The sequence below is a fragment of the Diadema antillarum genome, unplaced genomic scaffold (genome assembly GCF_040938485.1).
Source record: "Diadema antillarum isolate AM-2024a unplaced genomic scaffold, OU_Dant_1.0 scf00000004, whole genome shotgun sequence".
NCBI classification, from domain to species: Eukaryota; Metazoa; Echinodermata; class Echinoidea; order Diadematoida; family Diadematidae; genus Diadema; species Diadema antillarum.
Genome location: NW_027270893.1, coordinates 1,411,291 through 1,435,643, shown reverse-complemented (window position 1 = coordinate 1,435,643; position 24,353 = coordinate 1,411,291). Strand labels below are relative to the sequence as shown.

Here is a 24,353-nt window from a genome sequence, read left to right as displayed (position 1 = left end):
TGTACGTTATATGAGTATGAAAGAAGGTAATGAAAAGATCGGATTACAAAAGATTACTGTATAAGTGGAAATTTTCACACATTTTGTGTGACCAGAAACTACTTACCAGTGAAAAAAGAAAAGTGAGCAAATATTTTTGCTTTGTCTCGATTGCGGGGATTAAAACCAGGTTTATTTAATTCTGCAAAGCATTAAAAATAACTTGCATGAAAATACACTTTTATAGTGATGGATCCTCAGAAAACACAAACTACTGTAAAATCAATGTAAAATGAAACAAACCAAAAACAGTACCATACAAAAATAAAAGAAAAACAGCTTTTCCTAACGCGCAGACACACAAATGTATCCATGAAACACACATACATACACATACACGTATGTGTATACAATGTATGATATGCCTCTTGCTTCCAATCATTATCTAATTCTAAATGTGAGTTGAATCAGCTCATTGTTGAAATACTTCATACATTGGCTTCTATACCTAAGAAGGGATAGATGATCAAGAATTCATAATATGAAGAAATGCAAGCAATTCGTATTATCAATATATTCAAAATCACTTTAGAAACAAGAACAACACCCCAATTGAATCAAATTCGGTACAACTTGATATACAATTTAGAAGCTACCAGGGAGAAGTTTTGTTTTTCATATATCTCAAAAGGCAAAAATGATAGCGAAGTCACAGATGTTAATATCACATTCTCCTTTTGGGACATAAAGAGAACCAGGATGCCCTGATGGCCAATCTGTCATGGGAAAAAGATTATCACATCTGGAGACCGGTCTCTCTTACATTGGATGATGACTTGGATGTTTTTGGAGTCCGGAGGAGGGATGCCATTATCTGCCAGGCAGGTGTACATCCCGCTCACCGCCTTCGTCACATTGTCGATGCGCATCACGCCGCGCCCGTCCACGTACTCGTGGACGAACTCGGAGAGGTCGAAGCCCGGCCGCTCCCAGCGGATGAAGTTGGCCGGTTTGGGGTTGGCATCCGCCTCACACACCAGCTCCCCGGGCGTGTTGAGGGTGATGGTGACGGCCTCGCCCGTTGTGACCTGGGCGGAGTCTGTTGTTTGATGGTATCATATTGTGGCCATTGGTTATCAAATTCATGCCGCATTACAACAAAGTTACCTTACAAGTTTACAACAGTAGGAGTTCTGTTACTGTAATAATGGCAACTGCTGTTTTCATGTACAACACCTTCCGAAAGGTTGTGGAGCTCAAATTGCCTTAACCCTAAAAAGACTGGGCTATTTTGGTAGCTCGAAAGACTGGGGGGGGGGGGGGGGGGGGGGGGGGGGGGGCCTCAAGGGCCCCCCCCCCCCCCCAAGATCTCGGCCGTGGATCGCGCGATCGCCGCGGAACTTTGCACAATGGTAGTGTGCGATGTAATCTACAAGATCGTGTTTTTAAATTTTCCAAAATAGACTTATTTTATTTTATTTTGATTAATTATGATAATTTATGCAAGAAATCAGAATCTTTCATCTAAATCAGTAAATAAAGCTCCAAAAGTGCTCATTTTTGGTATAATTAATCTTTGTGGCATTTTTAGCAAATGTACTTGAAAAAAAATTCGGTATCAAAATTAATTTCTTATTTATTTTATTGTTTCATGAATTTCTTATGTATTTCTTTGTTTTTTCGACCTTTTGTTTTTGTTGTTTTTTGTAACAAAATTTGTCACAGACACTTTTTGAAGCATAATACTCCTAAAACAAACTAATTTTAGCCATTGAGAGGAAAAATAAGCATATTTATATGAACCATGTGAAAAAACTCAATTTGCATTGACTTTGTACACAAAATCACATTTTTTAGCCATTTTTGGCCTCACGTGCATGTACAAAAAGTCATGTAACTTCAGAACCGTACCCCCAGGCGTCACAAATTTGGTGTCAAAATGTGCGGGAAACTCAAAAGAAAAAAGTCATGGAGCATCGCGGCGAGAGCATTGCGTGTTGCAGAGTAATCGTGCGAAATGTCGAGGGGGGGGGGGGCCTCCGAGGCCCCCCCCCCCCCCCCCCCCCAGTGCAGTTAGGATTAAACCACGATATCCTCACAGCTAATGGGATTTATAAAATGGGTTCAAGAATGTAGCCAATTGGAAGCGCTGAAATGAGTCACGTGTGCGTGCATTATTTTCTTCAGGTAAGCACTAAGAAGAGTCTCTCTTCCACCTCCCTGGCCTGACGTACGTCACAATGTTTTACACTAGCAGTGCGCACTCAATCAGTTGTTACAAGTGCGTCACGCGCTACTATACGCGCTGTCAATCCTGTAAACAGCTTCTAGTTCGGGCCGCGGGCTGCCACAACAGCCGGCGGCCTTTCTTGTGCATAACAGTACGTGGCGTACGTATACTCTTGTACGTACGTCACGTACAGTACTTATAGTGTGCGGGATTTCCGAGTGCGACGTGCGTAAATGTTTGGGACGAACATCTTCGGACATCTTGACTTTTGAGCGAGTGCTACATGTAGCTGACTGGTATTGACCCACAAAGGTACGTGAATAATGCTGTTAGTTTTCGACCCATTTTATAAAACAAATGATGCACAGGATTATTTCGTGGCGTTAATAGTGAAGGTGCGGCTCACTCTCGAGTGTTGACAACGGTTGCAAACATGCACTCGGCTGCGCCTCGTGCATGTCGCACCATTGTCAATACTCTCGAGCGCGCCGCACCTTCACTAACACACTCTATCCTGTGCATCATTAGTATATCAGCATATGTCAACGGCAGACAGATAAAAAGCAAACTTTTGGCATACACTTGTAACTTTTCAGAAGTTGTGAAATTTTACACTGTATCAGTGGTATTGAGGAGGAAATGGGGGAGGGGCTGCCAGACATCTATCAAAATGCACTGTGAATTTGAATGTTTAATTCCTGCCTCCAAAAACTGATTTCTATTACAATGAGTGCAACCATTGCTTGTCACTACACAAATTTATTTAGCTAAAATTTGCACAGAAGGAAATAAGTACCACAGAGATCTCATAGATTTGGGTCTTGATATCGTAAAAAAACATTAGATATAACAGTGCAATACTGTGAAGGGGCAATCTTAAGGGACCATAATCTGCTATTGTATTTGATTTTCATCCATTTCTATAATTGATGGAAAGCAGCTGCCAATGCTATAAAGGATGGAAAAAGAAGGGGTGGCAGGGCACAAGGAGAGTCACCCATAAAATTCTGCGATACGTACACATAACATTCACGGTGGCCGTGATGTTGGACGAGCCCTCCTCATTGCTTGCAAAGCACTTGTACGTTCCCGCCTCGTTCCTCGTGACGTTGTGGATGAGCAGCGAGCCCTGGTCGTCGATGGAGTAACGCGGGGAGGAGTCCGGATTGATGAGGTTGCCGTTCTTGTGCCACTTGTGCGTGATTGCCGCCGGGTTGCCCTCCGCCGAACAGTTCAGGGCGAGTATGCCGGGAACTTCGTGTGAGCTGACACTGATTCCTGAGGGCGTGTCAATCTTTGGCGGGACTGAGCATGGGAAATTTGAAAGATCAGAAAATTTGGGTTATAACCTAGAGTACCATTACAAGAAGTCATCATACAGAATGCAGTGCAAGTTCACTTCATGATAAAGGAAAACATCATATCATAACACAAGTGCAATATGAATAATGTAACTCCATGGCTATAGAACTGCGACAAATATGAAACGACTGCTCTATTCCTTTATACAAATAACTAAATTAAATATACCCAGCATGGTCTTCAGGCACCTTTGTGCATAATAATGTCCTATGATTCGAGCTTCAGTATAATTTGGCATTATAAAATCAAACATATGTAGGATTTGTTTTCATGTTTGACAGAAAGAGATTTCAAATAGCCAATCAGATGTTCTGAAGTAGCTGTTTTGAAAGTAAAACCTCTGCAATCGTTTCTATGGACTAAAGACCCATGGTATAGCTGATAAACTGCTCGATCCTTGCAAAATACAAATTTGTAGGCACACAATGGACAGCAGCAAAGGGGAACAAAACAGGCAAGTACACCAGGAGATTAGCACAGGGAAGATAATGATGTTTGTTGAAACAATCGGAAATCAAAATTTTCAGGTGATTTTGACACACGGAAAAAGTAAAATGTGTATAGCCTTGGTAAAAAAAAAAATCTGAAATCACATTTAAATCTGCAGAATATCATGCCTGTTAGCACTTTGTTGTGTGTACAAGTTACGATTTGACCAGAAGGACCAAGTGCACTTAGGATTCAAACATGGATGTGATATCTTCGCAGACCGTCGCAAACTCACAGCGGATGTCCAGCGTGATGCCGTCGTTGACGCTCTCGTCCAGGGTGTCGCTCTCGGCGCGGCAGAGGTAGACACCCCCGTTGTTGGCCGAGGAAACGGAGGGGAGCACAAGCTGACTCCTGGTGGAGATCCCCCCATTCTCGGCATTCGTCATGACTTGTTCCCCTCCTGAAATGCATCATATCACACACACACACATTAGGTGGCATTGTACGGATTCTTCCGACAAAGAACTGTACAACAGTATAATACACCATACACATGTACATGTACATCTTGCGAGTCATATTTTTTCGCAAATCAGGACTTTAAGACAATTTCAGGAGTGGAAAAATGAGCAAAGAAAATGGGATTCCATCGGGATTCGAACCCGAGACCTCCGTATTGCTATCCCAATGCTCTACCAATTGAGCTATAGTATAGAAAGCCCTAGTTCAGTGTTCATCCCATAAACCCCATTAAAATTGTCAATGCTCGGAGTGAATTTCAGGAGTGGTTAAATTCACAATCATGGAGTGTAGTTCGAGAAAATGCAAACCCTGTGAAATAAAAATATGGCATGCATACACTGTATACTGTAGTAGGTGTCTTTGCATTGTGCATGGCATGTGTGTAAAACATGCATGTGTGTACTTGTGTGTTTCAACACATTTCTCTCCTTCCTCGCATAATGAAGAGCACCTGACTTTCACACCTCTTTCAGGAAGAAAGAGGAGTAATACTAACCTAAGCATATGTTGCTTAGGCTGCATTCACATAGAAGTATACAGTATTCACTATTCGGGCACCCAGTACACCATCATCCGCACCGTCAACTCACCATCCCATGCAGTGAGGATTTCTTCCTCCTACATCCCAGCAAATCTTATTAACAATTTCTAAACTGCATCAGAATGTCAGTCTACATGCTTATTTTTGCTAAAGGGCAAATCCAGACCAAAATTGTCATTATTTCATAAACGAGAGACGGTATACGCTGCAAGAAAATCGAACAAGCTCGATTCCCACTATGCTATACTATTCTATGCTATTCGGTACTTTCGAATAGTGCCCTCTTATGTGAACCGGTGTTAGGAAATCCTATTGTTCGCTTCAAGCTATTCGCGTGCCCTCGAAAACGAGCCCCGATTACCCAAATAGTATACTTCTATGTGAACGCAGCCTAACAAGTCAATGGAATGGATACTTTTCACAGTGAGGAAAGTAAAATAATTATTGTAGAAAAGAAAACAAATCCAGGCTGCCATAGACTTTATAAAATATCCTTTAAAAAGGCTGAATGATAATCCGTAATAACAAGCATGCAATTTCATGCTGCAAAAACAAAGTCCTGAAGACTGCCATGGAGTGTAATCTGTTCTCTCTTCTTCTTCTGCAATAATTATGTTGGCAACATATCTATTACTCCATGGAGATTCTTACTATCATAGAAAAGAATCTGACAATTTCATTTGGTAATGAACAGTGTGATCACAACTGTACATTATTTCCTTGGAAAATACCATAATATACATCAGACTTGACAAAGACTAGACAATTACATGTACCTTCAATGGCAATGCCATTGCGCCACCATGAGATTCTGTACACTGGATTGCTGCTGGCCGTCTGGCATGTGATGGTCACTCTGTCCCCCTCCTTGGCTTTGTCCGGCTCTACGGTCACTGTTACATGGCTTGGAGGAACTGGGCAGATGAGAAACAAAAAATGACCGACCAATGAATGAACAGGTTGCTTTACAATTCACACGAAACTGATCGACGAATTTCAGGCATTCTTAAAAAAAAAAAAAAACTAGATATATCGCTACGGCTACTGATATGCCTCCGCCATAATGCATGGTTCTCCTAATAGGTCTATAGTACAATGTCTTGACAATGTGTGATGACAGTTTCACACAATTGGCAAAATATTAAAATGACAGGTTTGACACAAATGTGCTGAATGTTCACTTTTCTAGAACTAGGTTCAATTGGATGAATGATTAAAATGTCAGAGTGCAGGTATTTGGGGAACTGATGATTTTTACTTGACTTTTGACCCTTTTATAAGTTTATGCATTGAGTAATTTTCAAGGTATTGAGAAAAAGTATAATTTCAGTATCAAATGGGAAAATAGCATTATCTAAACCTGGCCTTTGACTTTTGACCTCACAGTTCCAAAGAGAATCACTGTTAGGTTGAACATGCATAAATATGTAAGTTTCATGATAAAAACCTTGAGTTACTTTCGAGATATGGAGGAAAAAGTGCAATTTAGCACTTTCACTTGACCTTTTACCATTTGACCTTTGACCTTTTGGCAAGAAACTTCCCCAAAAATATATATTGGGTAATACATGCCATACATCAAGTTAAAAAAAAAAAAAACCTTTAGGCATATTGCATTTTAAGGAAAGTAGTGATATTTTGAGGAGTTGACCTTGACCTTTGACCCATGACCCCCAACTTCCCTAGATAATCACTGCCCATCGGTACAAGCATATATACTAAGTTCCATGAAGATACCTTGAACCATTTGCGAGATATGGAGAAAAACATGAAATTTCAATTTTTTTTTCACAAAATAACCTGTGACCTTTGACCTTTGACCCTGTGACCCTAAAATCCACATAAAGTATTATCCCCCGAGGATATACCCTCATACCAAGTTTGATGTAAAACCACCACACAGTTCTTGAGATATCGACAAAAACAAAACGGGACGGACAGACGTACGGACGGACGTACGGACGGACGTCCGTACGTCCGTCCGTACGTCTGTCTGTCCCGTTTTGTTATTGCCACACAAGTATATCACCGTAAGGTCGGAAGGACGGACGGACGGACGGACGGACGACCCGAAAACATAATGCCTCCGGCCACTTCGTTGCGGAGGCATAAAAATGCTATACCAGAATAAAGCTGCTATTACGATATAAAGGTCTCTTGCATGAGTGAATGTAAAGCAATTACTGCATTATAGGCAAAAATGTTCAGTCATTAACAACCAACAAGAGGTTAAATGCACTTTGTTCATTTCATTTTCCATCTGTCAAGGTGGCTAGACAGCCCATCTTCAACTGTACTAGCTCGTCTTTCATAGGGTCCAGTTGTATGCACTTGGGACGGACCACTTCACATGGTTATGCACCCCTCTCTTTACGATAAATGAGTGAAGCAGGATCTTTTCATGTGTGTGGGGATATGACTCGATATCTCAAAAACAGAAACTCCATTTCATGTGCTATCCTAACTATAATTCTGAGACATTAATATCATCCTTGCTCCAATCTCTAGTAGACTCATACAAGCTAATATAAAGAAGGGGTTGTTAGCTTCCAACTACTAAGGAGAGGAGAAGAGAGACTCACAAAGGACATTCAGAGTCACGCTGGCACTGAGGGGTACGGGCGTGGCCTCGTTGGAGGCGTTGCAGGTGTACAAGGCCCCATTGTCCGTCTGGTCCAGGATGATCGCCAGCTCACTGGTAGACAGGATGTTCTGTGTGGTGGCCTGCGCCCCCTCCTGCTCCACCCCGTTCTTGTACCAGACCAGTGTGGCCAGGGGGTTGCCGCCCGTCGCTCTGCACACCAGGCGCAGCAGGCCCCCCGACCTCGTCACCGAGTTCTCGTTGCCGGAGATGGTGGGTGGCGACGGAGGATCTATTGGTTAACATAAACAAGAAAGATCTTGCAAGAGTCTATTCATGCCTGTTGAGCAAACTCACTTTTAAAAGTACCGATAAAAAAAATGTCTTCTGGTGTCTATAATAACTCGATTTAAATAAGAATTGCACAAAAGCGCATACTATTAATTCTTAAGCAGAGGCACGTTCACACCTCCAGACTTTTCAACATCACTGTGATTCCCAACTTCTTATGAACATACTGTATTATCATTCTCAGAATTTTAACAATGAACAAGCATCTCACTTTAATACGTCATGATTTTACAAGCAACACAGAGAGACGGATGCATTTACTTCCTTCTACTACTGGTCACCTGAAGAGCCTTTTAGAAGAGAAGAACAACAACAATTAAAGTATACTATCATCGTACAAGACAAATATGTGACCAAGCACCACAAAACCAACAAAAGAGTTGCACACTGTAAATGTACATGAGTACTCAAAATAGGTGATGTTGGTCAAACTGGTCAATCTTTAATTTTTTAGATATTCCGAAAGAAAGGAAAAGGAGACCATCTGATAGTAGACCACGTGGCAATAAACCAAAGACCCTGGGTAACTAACACATGACGTTGACGGTGACGGTCTCTGCTGTCGTCTCGTACAGCTCCTCATTGGTCGCCTGGCACATGTAGTCCACGCTGCGTGCGTTCGCTACCATGGTAACCGTCAGCTGCTGGGAGGTGATAAAGCCGCCGTTGGGGGCGGTCTCCACCACGTCGTCATGGGTCTTGACCAGTCGGCCTCCGGTGAACCATGAGATGAAGGCTGCAGGATTGCTGTTGGCTGATACACAAGGAGAACAGAATTTTTCATAAATAGAGTTCACATGGGAAGAGGAAGGACTATATGAATTTAATAAAAAAATCAATCTTTAATGTATTATAATATACTATTTTCTCCCTTTTCTATGAAACTTCACCTTCTCACTCTCTCTATTCAGATATGAATCATTATTTGAATGGGTTAGTATGGTTCAATCTAACATTTTATGTATCATTTGAAAGCTTAGAACTTACTCTTTAAAAGTATGTAGAAAAGTTTAAAGGGATCGTACAGTGTTGGATGGGACCTAATTTCAGATTTCTAACATTTTTTTGTGAAATAATGAGAAACCTCTTATGAAATATAAAAGAGCATGTAATTCCTATGAGGAATTCAATGTTTATTTGATGAAATTGGTTTTGAAATGGCTGAGATATCCAAAAAAGAGCGATTCTAATAAAGTGTGGGACCCACACTTTATTACGATCGCTTTGCTTTACTTTGTTTTTGGATGTTTCTGTCATTCCAAACCCGATTTTCATCAAATAAACTTTGAATTCCTCTTAAAATGGTATGCTCTGTGCTATATAATAAGTGTTTTCTTGGTATCTCACAAAAAGTTAAAAGCCCAATTCTCATCTCCACCAATACTGTACTATCCCTTTAATTTCATTTTGGCATTCTTTTTGTGGATTTTGAGCTAGGAGATTAAATTTGTATCATGTACACAAGTAGATGGCAAATTTCTGCATTATTTAACTAGACAATGTACATTCTTGAATCCTGAATCCTACAAAATCATCTCAGAAAAAGTTAAAAGATGAGTCCCCATCTCAATTAAAACTAGAAATATCACTTAAGGTGATTAATACCCCCACCCCGTGACGACAGTCTTACCCAAGGAATGATCTTTCCTTGATCTTCAACCATTTAAATGCCGTTACCATGGCAACGCAGCTTCCGACACGTCTGAAAAATGTCTTGCACATCTTCCCACCAAGACTATTGTGTGTGCCACATTTCATAAGCTTTTGTCAAAAACTGAGGAAGTAGTTCAATCCACAAGATCTTTCCTTGATCTTCCACCATTAATATGCCGTTACCATGGCAACGCAGCTTCCGACATGTCCAAAAAATATGTCTTGCACATCTTCCCACCAAGACCAATGTGTGTGCCACATTTCATGAGCTTCAGTCAAATACAGAGGAAGTAGTTCAATCCGCAAGATCTTTCCTTGATCTTCTGCCATTTATATGCTGTTACCATGGCAACGCAGCTTCCGACACGTCCGAAAAATATGTCTTCCACATCTTCCCACCAAGATCAAGGTGTGTGCCACATTTCATAAGCTTTGGTCAAAAAACTGAGGAAGTAGTTAAATCCGCAAGATCTTTCCTTGATCTTCTGCCATTAATATGCCGTTACCATGGCAACCTACTTTCGGGTACTGTCAAAAAATGCGTCTTGCACATCTACAACCAAAGGCACACATCTGTACCAAGTTTCATGGAAATTGGGCAAAAACTGAGGAAGTAGTTTGCAACACAAAATTTTCCATCATTTTGGCTCATAATATGTGAGCTGTTACCATGGCAACATACTTTTTGTCACTGTCAAGAAATGTGTCATGCTGACCTATATCCTAAGACAAACATTCAATATGAATTCCATGAGAATTGGAAGAACACTGATGAAGCAGTTTTGCCATGAAGCATTTTGCCCTATATTTTACCAATAACATGCCGTTACCATGGCAACGCACTTTTTGCCACTGCTGAAATATGTGTCTTGCACATTAACATATTCAGATGAACATCTGTACCTAATTTCATAAAAATTGATCAAAAACTGTGGGAGGAGTTCGCGACGCAAGATTTGTACCCATTTTTGCCCATAATATGCCGTTACCATGGCAACATACTTTTGGGTACTGTCAAAAAATACGTCTTGCACATCTACAACCCAAGGCACACATCTGTGCCAAGTTTTATGGGAATCGGTTGAAAACTGAGGAAGTAGTTCGCGACGCAAGATTTGCAACGGACCGACCGCCCGACCGCCCGACCGACCGCCCGACCGCCCGACCGTCCGCTGATTCCTATATACCCCCTTCAAACTTCGTTTGGCGGGGGTATAACTATGCCATCCCTTCAATGGCTAAGTCAGCATCATACCTGAAGTGCAGGTCAGTGTCACTGTAGCTCCAGACCTCACCATGTTCTCATGGCCTGTGATGTTGACAAAAGCCGGAGCAACTGTACCAGAAAAAAAGATGGGAAAGTATAGACAACACGTGTGAATTCATTTCAACAACTCCCATCTGGCAATACAGTGATGCTTCTGATATAGAAAATGCAGCCAATACCTTCAAAAGAAAGTACTATTTACTATCAGTGTTATGAACTTTTTTTTTCGCATTGCACTACAATCAATAAATCATATGAACATTTGGTAGAATGTAAAAGGGAATATGATACTGTGTGTGCACATACAGTATATGAAATAATCTATGTTACTACAGTAGAATCTCCTTCAGTGTCTTATTGCAATGCAACTCTCGACTAAAAACTGAAAGAAAAAAAAAAGTGCTCGAGGCACATTGTTTGATGGTTGGGAAATAACGAATGAAGCCAAGGAGAGGCAGGGAGAAAGTTGGAAGAAAGAGTAGGGTGGGTTGCCATGCCGGGGTCATCCCACTAGACCGACACCAACGAGCCATACAGCCCACGAGTTCGACACTGAAAACAGGTCCATAAGTCATACAGCTCACGAATCATACAGCCCATGAGTTCGACACTAGGTAGAAACAGCCCACGAGTTCGAAAGATACAACACGGCGCATTATGTGTCAGTCTCGTGGGCCTTGTTGGCTTAGTGTCGAACTCATGGGCTGTATGACTTGTGAGCTGTATGACTTGAGGGCTGTATGACTCGTGGGTGTTGGTCTCGTGACGTGCACCCGCCATGCCTACATGGAGTTAGAGGTACGAGAAAATCAATTGGGGGAGAGGGTTGCTAGGCAACTCACAGTTGACAGTGAGCTGGATCTGCGTGCTCATTGGCTCCTCGAGCACAACGCTAGTTGCACGGCAAAGGTAGATGGCATTGTTGTCGCCGTACTCCACCGTCAGGGGGAGGACGTTGTAGGCACTGACCCCATCTGTTCTGTAGGAATAGTCCAGCTTCTCACCATTTCTATACCAGTAAACCTGTGAGAAAAGGGTCACCAGTCTCTTCTTGTAACTGCACGTGCTGTTTTTAGGCTACCCAACTTTTGTGGAGAAACATCATACCACTAGACAACATGCAACTTGGAGCAACTGCATCACGTTCATACAATACTGTTCACCATAGAAAGGTTTGCCACTATTGTACGCTACAACAATATGGTAGCAGCCACGGAGACAATCAGCCACTTGCAAGACGTTGCAGCAATAACTACACACGGACAACAACAGTAATAGTCTTGATGAGACAGAACTAATACATGTACACCCTTTAATGACCTCAGCAATCCTATTTTTGTACAATGTAACAGTGACAAATCAAGTTCTAGAAGAATGCCTACAGAAGATCCATGGATATCACAATGACAGAATTTATTGCTCATAAAAAATGAAACAACCCTAAAAAAATAAGAATAACCCTTCCTTGGACTGAAGCAGAAAGAAAGAAAGAAAGAAAGAAAGAACAAACAAAAGAAAGAAAAAGAAAGAAAAGAAAAGAAAGAAAGAAAGAAAGAAAGAAAGAAAGAAAGAAAGAAAGGTTTCATGAAAGTTTTCAGAGAGACTTTTTGCTCATATGATACACTTATGAGAGGCTTCGTGAAAGGGATTTCACTTCTCTTTGAAAATCTCTCATGACTACATACAAATTGTACGTGTATGAGCAATTTTGACCATTTTGAGATTTTAAAGGCTTTTATGTGATGACTTCATGAAACGGACCTCAGGGCACATTGCAAGTTAGCACTCTAGTACCTACTACACCTCTTTGGGCTGCATTCAAAGGATCTTCCTCACCTCAGCCAGGGGATTTCCACCCCTGGAGGTGCACCTCAACGTCAGCACTTCCCCCTTCCTGACAATGGTACCTGCCGAGTAGCCAGTGATGAGAGGTGGCAAGGGAGGAACTGCTCCAAATTCAAGAGAAGACAACGAGGCAAAAACATGATGTACGGTTGTTTCATTTTCTGTTTCTCTACCGTGAGGATAATGATCATGATCACGGTCCTTGCTAACAAACCCTGTCACATGCTACAAGGATGGAAAAAACATCAAACCTTTTATGTGAGGAGTTTGATCACGAAATGAGATAACTCTATTCCTGCTTAATTTTAGGATATTTGTGGAGATGCAGCTGTGTTTGCCTAATAACTTCAAGAATATTCCTTGTTAACCGTAACAAGTGAGGTATAGTTGGAAAGATTTTATTCTGCTATATCTGATAATTCAACTTCATTCATTCATCGCATGAAAGAGAAGGGTGCTGGCCCAGTAAAGTGGTCTCCACCTACTTACCAAAACAAGAAATCGGATGAAAGATTCTTACCCCATGTACAATACTTTCGCCCCAGGTGACTAGAAAAAGTCAGGAAATGCTATCACCCAGTCACATTGTGCCACATACGCTGGAATGAATGAATCTGAGAGGAAAGTAATCAGACTTACAGAGGACATTCAAAGTGACGTTGGTGAGGAGAGCTGACGGCAGGGCGGGGTGAGTGACCTGGCAGGAGAAGGACAATCCGTTGTCCTCCTTCTCAGGGTTAAGGGTCAAGGTGCTGACCGTATTGACCTTTTTACCTAGGAGCGGGGAGAAGAGAGACCTCATTCAAATTAATGAAATGTTTGCGTCCAGTTTTTATTGCACCGAATTGCTCTACATTGACCTATGAATAAGCACCGAATTAATCAGTGTTAAAAAGTAGCCAAGATAAAAAATGCTGAACATATATCGTCATTGGGGTGATAAGACCTTGTATCTGCAATTTTGCTGAAAATGAGTTTTTTGGATTAATGGTCAAATAATGAGTTAAGTGATGTCCTGTCCAAATCCCAACTGTCTTACTCCAAAAATGAAGCCACCACGGCATGTCAAAGGAAAGGCTAGCCCATTCTCCACAGTGCTTTGGCCGCCATGTTTTTTGGCTCTCCTGAACATTTGACATTTTGTAGATACGAGGTCTTATCGCCCCAGCGGCGATATATACTCAGGCAGAACTTAACCTGTGACCTCCTCATCCTGGACAGGTGTCCTATCCACTAGACCACACGGTTTCCATCCGACAGCCAGTGCTGGTTCTAATCCTTATACAGCATGCAGCAGATACTGCACTTTTAGTCAAATTAATGAAGTTCTTGCATCAAGTTGTTTTTACTGCAACTGACTGACAAATTGCCCTTCCACTACATCGACTTATGATTTTCATCGTGAATACAACTAAACACTGATTAATTCGGTGCTTTGAATATATGTCAATATAGGGCAATTTGTCAATCACCTGCAATAACAGAGAATTTGATATGACGAATTGGTAGATTAATAGTTAAGATGTATTGGTGTACTGGTACATACTTGTATATTTTGAGAGGAATGGACAGATACAGTTGTAGGCGACAGATATGTTCACACAGGAGAACGTGTGGTGGGTGTGAGGATGGATGTATGTATGGATGGATAGATGGATGGATGGATGGATGTAAAGATGAATGGATGGATAGATGGATTTATTAAAGGACAAGTTCACCTTCATAGACATGGGTTGAGTGAATATAATGCAGCAACAATAGTAGAACACATCAGTGAGAGTTTGAGGAAAATTGGAAAATCCGTTCGAAAGTTATGAATTTTTGAAGTTTCTGCTCAGTCACGGCTGGATGAGAAGACTACCATACCTTGTGATGTCACATGTGTACAACTATATAAAGAAAGAATAAAGAAAATTAAATATATTTTCACTTTTCTCACATAACAAAAGAATACTTGACATCTCTCTTTCAAAAGGCAGGGGGAATAATATTACCCTTAACCATGGCTCGACACTAACTTTTTTGTTTGGTGGCCCGATGGGGCCACCAAAATCCTAAATTTCAAATTTTTGGTGGCCCGAGAGAAAAATTTGGTGTCCCGAAAAAAGAAACAATAAAAAACATTAAAAGTCCTTTGCTTTTAATGAGTCAAATATTTAAGTTTTATGATAGTAAGAACTAGAAGTTGGACATATCTACTCATAAATAAACTTCAACAAACTTGCAACACTCACTCTCGGGCACTCATTCAGTCCTTTTCATCCATCCTTTAAAGAAATTTAACTGTTAATTTCTGGCGCAAAAAGTTACGAATTTATTGACATACTTTTCAAAAAAATTTGGTGGCCCGAGACGGGCCACCAAATTTGCCCTTTTTTGAAATTTGGTGGCCCGACTTTCATTTTTGGTGGCCCCGGGCCACCGGGCCACCGTTAGTGTCGAGCCCTGCCTTAACATTCATCAGTAACAAGTCGAAAAAATATAGACTTTATTCAAAAAGTAAAGTTTTGTGAAATTCTCTTTTTATATTCCTTATATCGTTTTACGCATGTGACATCATACACTGGGTAGTCTTCTCATCCAGCAGTAACTGTGCAGATATTTTAACCCATAGAGGACGGACTGATTTTGCTACAACACATGTTTCCCACAGACCCCTGCCCGAGTATACTCAGGACCCGTCCTCAACGGGTTAAAAAATCATAATTTTTGAACGAAATCCGATTTTCCCAAAACTTTCAGTGATGTGTCCTACTAATATTGTCGCATTCACTCAAAACACATTAATATGAAGGTGGACTTGTCCTTTAAGAATGGATGTACATTGTATATAAGGATGGACGGATGGATGTAAGGACAGATGTAAGGATGCATGTAAGGATAGATGGATAGATGGACGGATAATGAATGAATAAATAAATGGATAGATGATGGATGGATATCAGGATAGATGGATGGATGTATTAAAGGATGGATGGATGAATTGATAAATGGATGAAGGGATGTAAAAACGGATCCCATGGATGTTTGGTTGGTTGGATGGAGGGATGGATGGAGGGATGGATGGTTGGATGGATGAATCAATGGAAAGATTGATGAATGAATGAATAAATAGATGGATAAATGAATCAATGGATTGATAGATGAATGGAAGGATATATGAATATATAAATGAAGGAAGGAATGAAGAAAGGGAGAGGGAGAAAAAATATAGAGAGAAATCGTCTGAATTGATATATAGTAATTGATCGGACAGAGCTTACCAGAGGCGTCCCCAGCTGGTGATGTGGAGACTGCCGGCGAGACATACAGCAATGGCTCCCCTTCCTTCAGCCAGGTAATGGTGGCCGCTGGCTTGCCGTTATTGGCCCGACACGGCAAGACCAACGTCGCAGGGGGCCGGACTTGGATGACCGCACCTTCCGCGTACTGGTCAATCACAGGCGCATCGGGAGGAACTGGCAAAGGGAGGGGAAAAAAACACACATAATCTGAGACGGTGCATTCTGCTGCTCAGGGTCTGACAAAAGACGTCCTAGAAAACTTAGGTACTGAAACTGAGATTTATTCATTTACACGTGTATTCATATGTTTTATTTTCACAGGGTGGCTCCGTCAGTGGGTTAAACACTGTTGTTCTTGGAGGCCCTGCATGAACCGTACAAATAAACACATAATAATAATACAATACCAACATCAAATTTGCAGTATCAAATCTGTATATAACTTAACATACTACGTGTATATACTAATATGTATTAAACTCAAAATATAACAAAAACTACCCCAAAGCAAAGCGATCCTAAGAAAGGTGGGTCCCATCTTTTACTAGGACCACTTTGTTTTTGGACATCTCAGTCATTTTGAAATCAATTTTCATCAAATAAACTTTGAATTCCTCTTAAAATTGTGCACTCTTTCACATTCTGTAAGTGGTTTATTTGATAAAAATTTGCTTTTGAAATGGCTGTGGTATTCAAAAACAAAATGGTCCTAATAAAAGTTGGGCCCCAACTTTAGGACTACTTTGTTGTTGGTTTTCTAAACCCTTTCAAAACTGTTTTTCATCAAAGAAATTTTGATTTCCTTTTAGAATTGTATACTTTTTCATATTTCATAAAGCAGTTTCTCATTACCTCACAAAAAATGAAATTGTAAAGTCCAGCTCAATAAAAAAATCCTTTAACATTTCATCACAATGTTTCCCTCTTCCTCATAGAAATTTACATTATACTGTTGGTTATTCCTCACCGAAATTGTTACTATAAATGTTTAAAAAAACTTTGCATTAGACTGTACATGTACAAGGAGGGTCTTTAGTCTACAATGTGGGCAACTATTGCATGGTCTAAGGGAAAACCTCTCAATGAAAAGAGAACATCGAAAATCTGGAAAATCATTAAATCCAAATATTGCATGAGAGAATGCGCTTATCTTTTTGGTGAATATTTTTAGTGTAACTCACTTTGAACGATAATGGCAGCAGAGTCCGATCGCAGACTCTGGTGCGTGGCATCCGTGGCCGTCACGTGACATCGGTACTCCGCGTCATCGGCAAGCTCCGCCCGCTCCACATGGAGATTACCCTCTTGGTTTTCGTTACCTGCAGTTTGGGACAGAACAGAATATCTCCAGACAATCAGATCAGATACTGGCTGTAAATTTAGGGCCATATGTTTGAAACAGAATGCACAGAAATTTATTTACTGGTACTCTTTGTGCTTCATGAGATTCATGATATACATAGCTTGTTCAATCAAAATTTTATTCAGAAAGAAAGTAAATCAAGGTTTGATAGACCTAGTGTATAAAGACTGTGGTTCAGATTCTAATCTGGTACAGAAACTACAAGAGTTACTTCTCTGAAAAGATAAAGAGAGCCCTAGAATCTTTTCAAAATCATTTACAGTTATTTCTCTCTTTTTTTTAATATAACCCGACAAAATATTCAAAGAAAAAAAAAAGGTGGATCCCATTCTCCAACCTTTTATCAGGACCACTTTGTCTTGCTCTATTTTTTGATATCTCACCCATTTCAAAACTGACTTTCATCAAATATCAAAACTTTTCATTCCTCTTAGAATTGTATGCTCTCCCCCTGACAATTTGTGGTTTCTAATTATCTCACGAAAGGTTAAAACCTGCATCCCTATCTCAACCAAAATTACACTGTATACCATCCCTTTAAAGAGGTTTTCCTTTTGCTGTTCCTCTCCACGAACAAGAGCATACAATTGTTATATTCATGGAATGCCAGCAAATAAGAAAAATCTCTCCAAGGAACCAGTTAATTTCCCTACTGGCCAATAAGAACTGAGCTGTGGGGCTTTACATGGGATTGCTTTCCCTTCTCAACTGACTGGCCGAGTTTCATGTTACAGCTCAGGATGTAAGAATGTGTGGCATAATACCAGACATGTACCGAGTGCTGCTCAATGTAATGTTATTCTGGCCTGTGTATACTTTATAACAGCAAAAAACAAACAAACAAACAAACAAACAAACAAACAAACAAACAAAAAACAAAAAACAAGAAACAAAAACAAAAACAAAAACAAAAACAAAACAAAAACAAAAAGAAATATTAGTAACATTACAAACAATAGACAGATAAATAGGAAGAAAAAAAAGAAGATAAATTTTTTGCCTTACAAACTTTTTTCTGCGAAATTGTGCCTTGTTCAAGAAACAATGTCTACTCAAATGTAAATTTACGATTTGCAGATGAAACAAAAACCCAACATTAGTGCTTTTTATAGTTCTAATGTGAGTTAGGGACAGAAACAACCACTGTAAAAATTTAAATCCAAATAATCAATATTAAGTATTGTTGAAAACACAAAATGTGAACGATAGTTATAATACAAATGTTTCCCGAATAAACCGTCTATAGTTATGGTTTATTGAGGAAAATACTGATATCTCCTTATATTTTAGATTTCATTGCAAACATCTTATATGGTAGGATGTCTTGTGATACAACAGGCCTACACATATGCATCAAATGTGATATCTTGAACATTTTTTAAATCACTGCTCCCAAAGGTAAACAAGACCTTTAACCCATAAATCTATGATCTTCCTTTCTGTCCATCAATCTCTCTAGAGCTCTCGCTCCCTCCCACTTTCCTCTTTTCTCTTTTTTTAACAGAGTAGAAAACACAACAACAACAACAAAAACAAAAACAGCAAGAACTGGGCAAGTGTGCAAACCTTAGTGGGAGAGACGCGCTACCTTGACATACCATCAGACTTGGGCATCAAGGATGGGGGAGGTCATATATCACAAGTTCACTCAGGGTTCATTTTTTTTCCTTCCCTGGAAGGGCAGAGCAGTTAACCCTCTATTCAACACTAGACAAGCATGGAGAAGTGGTAAACATCCCCCTGCACTACACATATGTCATCAAGGACATTGCATGCATTCTGATTCCCCTACCCAAGAAATAACAATTTAAAGGAAACCAAAACCCAAAGAGAAATGTGGATTGAGTGAAAGCAGTAACATTAGTAGAACACATCAGTGAATATTTGAGGAAAAGTGGACAATCGATGCAAAAGTTATAAATTTTTTAAGTTTTGGTGTTGGAACCGCTGGATGAGGAGACTTCTGTACTTGAGTTTATGGCATCATGTGTGGACAACAATTATAAAGAAAATATAAAGAAAATTCAACATGCTTTCACGTCATTTTCTAGCATAATGAAAGAGCGCTTGACTAACCACTTTCAGAAAGCAGAGGGAACAATTACAACCCTTAGGCCTACTTATATGTCAGTCTCAAGTTGGTGGAATATGTAATTTTCATAAAAAATGATTTTTTTTTTTTGGTGGAATTCCTTTATATTTTCTTTATCCACACATGACATCAAAACTTCTAGTAATCTCCTCATCCAGCGGTTCCAATATCAAAACTTGAACTAGAAATATCACTTAAGGTGATTAATACCCCCGCCCCATAACGACAGTCTTACCCAAGGAATGATCTTTCCTTGATCTTCTGCCATTTAAATGCCGTTACCATGGCAACGCAGCTTCCGACACGTCCAAAAAATATGTCTTGCACATCTTCTCACCAAGACTATTGTGTGTGCCACATTTCATAAGCTTTTGTCAAAAACTGAGGAAGTAGTTCAATCCACAAGATCTTTCCTTGATCTTCCACCATTAATATGCCGTTACCATGGCAACGCAGCTTCCGACATGTCCAAAAAATATGTCTTGCACATCTTCCCACCAAGACCAATGTGTGTGCCACATTTCATGAGCTTCAGTCGAATACAGAGGAAGTAGTTCAATCCGCAAGATCTTTCCTTGATCTTCTGCCATTTATATGCCGTTACCATGGCAACGCAGCTTCCGACACGTCCGAAAAATATGTCTTCCACATCTTCCCATCAAGATCAAGGTGTGTGCCACATTTCATAAGCTTTGGTCAAAAAACTGAGGAAGTAGTTAAATCTGCAAGATCTTTCCTTGATCTTCTGCCATTAATATGCCGTTACCATGGCAACCTACTTTCGGGTACTGTCAAAAAATGCGTCTTGCACATCTACAACCAAAGGCACACATCTGTACCAAGTTTCATGGAAATTGGGCAAAAACTGAGGAAGTAGTTTGCAACACAAAATTTTCCATCATTTTGGCTCATAATATGTGAGCTGTTACCATGGCAACATACTTTTTGTCACTGTCAAGAAATGTGTCATGCTGACCTATATCCTAAGACAAACATTCAATATGAATTCCATGAGAATTGGAAGAACACTGATGAAGCAGTTTTGCCATGAAGCATTTTGCCCTATATTTTACCAATAACATGCCGTTACCATGGCAACGCACTTTTTGCCACTGCGGAAATATGTGTCTTGCACATTAACATATTCAGATGAACATCTGTACCTAATTTCATAAAAATTGATCAAAAACTGTGGGAGGAGTTCGCGACGCAAGATTTGTAACCATTTTTGCCCATAATATGCCGTTACCATGGCAACGTACTTTTGGGTACTGTCAAAAAATACGTCTTGCACATCTACAAACCAAGGCACACATCTGTGCCAAGTTTTATGGGAATCGGTTGAAAACTGAGGAAGTAGTTCGCGACGCAAGATTTGCAACGGACCGACCGCCCGACCAACCGCCCGCCCGACCGCCCGACCGACCGCCCGACCGACCGCCCGCCCGACCGCCCGACTGCCCGACCGACCGTCCGCTGATTCCTATATACCCCCTTCAAACTTCGTTTGGCGGGGGTATAAAAATTCATAACTTTTGCATCAATTGCCCAATTTTCCTCAAAACTTCACTGATGTGTTCTACAAATGTTGCTGCTTTCACTCAATTCACATTCTCTTTGGGTTTTGGTTTCCTTTAAAAAAAAAAAAATGGTTGGGTGAGGGAACCCTACATTCTGCAGATTGTAGGTCCTAGATGCTTGGGGTTTTTTTTAGACGCTGTCAAACTACTACATAAAATTATGTGAAGATGTGCACCGTCATCGTTGTTGTTGTTGGGGGTTTTTGTTCTTCTTCTAAAATTCCTCTTCTTTTTTCAGGTTTGGTGCAACCATCACTAGATACAAAGACTAAAACATTTCATGATGTGTAATACAGTATGGCAATGATATACAGAGAAAATAACAGAAGTCGGGAACTTCTCACTGTCTATGAAAAGCAGTGACATGACATTCACTACTATGACAATTGCTTCGGTCGTATTTTCTCCTAGGACTTAATAGGAGTAGGGTTGTGATAGGGTTTCAGGCTTAGTTTGATGAGACAATTAGGATTAGGGTTTAATAGTGCACTGTTATGTTAGTGAGTAGAATTTATGTTTAGGTTCAATAGCGTGCAGATAGTTCATGGGACAAATGCCTCAGGAGCAAATGTCACGGAACCATGAGAAGCACAAATTCCTGTTCCTGACAAATGTTTTATGGGCAATATCACTGCCCTGCATTCTGAAAAGGTGTAGAGTCAAGTGCTCCTTTGTTATGCACTACAAAAATGAAAACATGACTGTCCAATTTTTGTCCAGTTTCATTGACGTGTAGACCTTGTATACAGGTGTACTTCGTATATCGGCATTCACTACATCCACATCCAGTGTAGATATTTGGGGTGAGTTTCCCTTTTATAAGCAAAATAAACAAAAAAAAAACCAAAACAAAACAAAAACATGTTATAATACATAGAAATGTAACATAAAGAGAGACAAAGATTAAAGAGCAAAGACAGATACAAACAAGATATCGTGTACCAACACACACACCTACATTGTACTACATACACGTCCATATCTTTGCCTGATCATTTTTTCGTGCTGAGCGCCTCAAAAACATATTCTCAAGTTCTTGAATTGAGCTGCATGATTGTCAACCCATTCAAAATGTGCAGAGAAAATAGTAAAGATATTTTTGCTGGTTTTAGAAATCCCTATCGCAAAAAAGTAGCACGAAATGCGCGAACATCAATGCACTGCGAAAATTTGTGTGTTTACAGTATATAAAACACCAAACACCAAACACCAAATTCCATACACACACATACACATACACACACACACACACACACACACACACACAACTGCTGCCTTTACCTGTGACCGAGTACCTGTCGTACCCCGGTAGCTGCCTGTTGGACCCCAGCATGGTGTCATCTTTGGACCAGAGGATGGTGCCCTGGAGGCTGTCCACGGCACACTGGAGGGTGACGTCCTGGCCTGCCACCACGCTGGTGTTCACTGGTGTAGTGGCAAAGCTCTGCTGGCAATTTACTGCAGGACATGTACACATGTATAGGATGCAAAACGTGAATGAACATGGCATGCCAGTTAACATCATCAACAGTATGCATGCATTACACAAAAAATTATTCATGTCCTCACAGTACTGTAAAACGAGGAATTTTCGCTTGCATTTTAATTTCGTGAATTACGCGAGCGCCAAGATTCGCGAAATTAAAATGCACGTGAAAGTTCTTGTCTACACTAAATGCATCGAATGCCAGTGGCAGTTCGTAAAAATTTCATGCCGCAAAAAAGGCCATCGGCTCCAATTCGCGAAAAATTCATGCCGCGAATATGTTTTACAGTAAACACAACAGCAAAGTCAATAGTTTCTGAAACTGTCACTACACGTACAAGTGTACCTACATTTATTGTACACTCACAGGTGTGTATTAAAATTGTAACAGGGTGCAAAAATCTCATTACACTCAGTAACTGTATGTAGGCCTAAAAAACTGGCTCGTTGCATTGCTCCCATTGAAATTAAGAGAGGAAGTGATCTGATTGCATTTCAAAAGTGGACCAGTTTCAAATCCTGTAAGAGCAGAGAAGTAGGCCTACATGTACACTATTCAAATTTTGCTTTTGATTCATACATTTTGCTTCAATTACTCTCATATCTAATATTTCAGATATATAATCCTCCACTTTGGAGTACAACTCTGAGATGAATTTCAACTCTAGTGCAATTTGAGTCACTAAGATGGAATTGTGTGACTGCAGCTGGCATTCTGGTTCACAAACATCGATGTGAACTTTGATGATACTCACTTTATTGATACTCACTTTAAAGGGATGGTATAGGCCTACAGTGCAGTTTTGATTGAGATGGGGATACAGGTTTTAAAGGGACTAGTGTACAGGACTGGTTGAGGGGAGGATTCAGGTTTACTATAACATTCCTACAGTGCGATAATGAGAAACCTCTTATGAAATATGAAAGAGCATGTAATTTCAAGAAGGATTCAATGTTTACATTGTATTTGATGAAAATTGGTTTTCAAAAGACTGAGATGTGTAATAAAAAAAAAAGAGCAACAATAATAAAAGACAACAGGCCAAGCCTTTTATTAGGATCTCTTCGTTTTACCTTGTTTTGGGGTATCTCAGCCATTTCAAAACCGATTTTCATCAAATAAACTTTTGATACCCCTTAGAATTGCATGCTGTTTGCCATCTCAAGAGTGGTTTCTGAATATCTCGCAAAACATTAAAAGCTAAATCCTCACCTCAACCAGAACTGTGCACACCCTTTAACCGCATAACCAGCTTCACTCAAGCTTGATGCCAAAGTGAATGATAAACTTCTTTTGTGGTAACCATAGGGTTAAACACCTTCAGATTTCAACACCAACACCAGGAAAAAACTCCTTGAGGGATGGGCCAATGAAAGGAGAGACGGAGATTTGACCCCAGGGCAATTTTCAAGGTTTTAATAAATTCCTGGGCAGGAACCCGACACCAGATTTGGGAGATTTAGGGTGGGGAGAGGTCAGACTACAAACTCCAAATTGGAGAATTTGTAACAGGTAGTGCACACATAATTATCCCTTCAGTAAGCACCTGCAGATATTTTCCCTGCGTTCTGAGAAGGGCGACCCACATAATGGAGAATGGTGAGAGTCATTTACAGTTCTTTGTGCGCCCATTTCATTACATGATTGCTATGAATGGAGAAAGTCAAGATGGATTTCTACCATCAACAAACAGGAGCCAGCATTTTTTTGCCAGTGGAAGCAGAAGTCAGTTCAAAAGGGTGCAGCTTTAATTTAATACATCCAAATGAAAATAGATCAGACTC

General features: G+C 40.3%; 1 protein-coding gene across 1 annotated transcript in view; it reads right to left on the bottom strand.

Annotated features, from left to right (window-relative positions):
- LOC139745073 (nephrin-like) overlaps positions 1–22,559 on the bottom strand; it is a 31,241-nt gene extending 8,682 nt beyond the window's left edge. Inside the window, exons 1-13 of the mRNA XM_071655530.1 lie at positions 22,364–22,559; positions 17,229–17,366; positions 16,027–16,221; positions 13,403–13,537; positions 12,755–12,864; positions 11,761–11,941; positions 10,907–10,987; positions 8,531–8,752; positions 7,649–7,939; positions 5,831–5,980; positions 4,296–4,460; positions 3,230–3,514; positions 803–1,078 (exon numbers count right to left, since the gene is read on the bottom strand). Coding sequence (XP_071511631.1) covers positions 803–1,078; positions 3,230–3,514; positions 4,296–4,460; positions 5,831–5,980; positions 7,649–7,939; positions 8,531–8,752; positions 10,907–10,987; positions 11,761–11,941; positions 12,755–12,864; positions 13,403–13,537; positions 16,027–16,221; positions 17,229–17,366; positions 22,364–22,559 — 2,425 coding nt within the window. The remainder of the gene's footprint in view (positions 1–802; positions 1,079–3,229; positions 3,515–4,295; positions 4,461–5,830; positions 5,981–7,648; positions 7,940–8,530; positions 8,753–10,906; positions 10,988–11,760; positions 11,942–12,754; positions 12,865–13,402; positions 13,538–16,026; positions 16,222–17,228; positions 17,367–22,363) is intronic.
- Between the last annotated feature and the right edge of the window lie 1,794 nt (positions 22,560–24,353).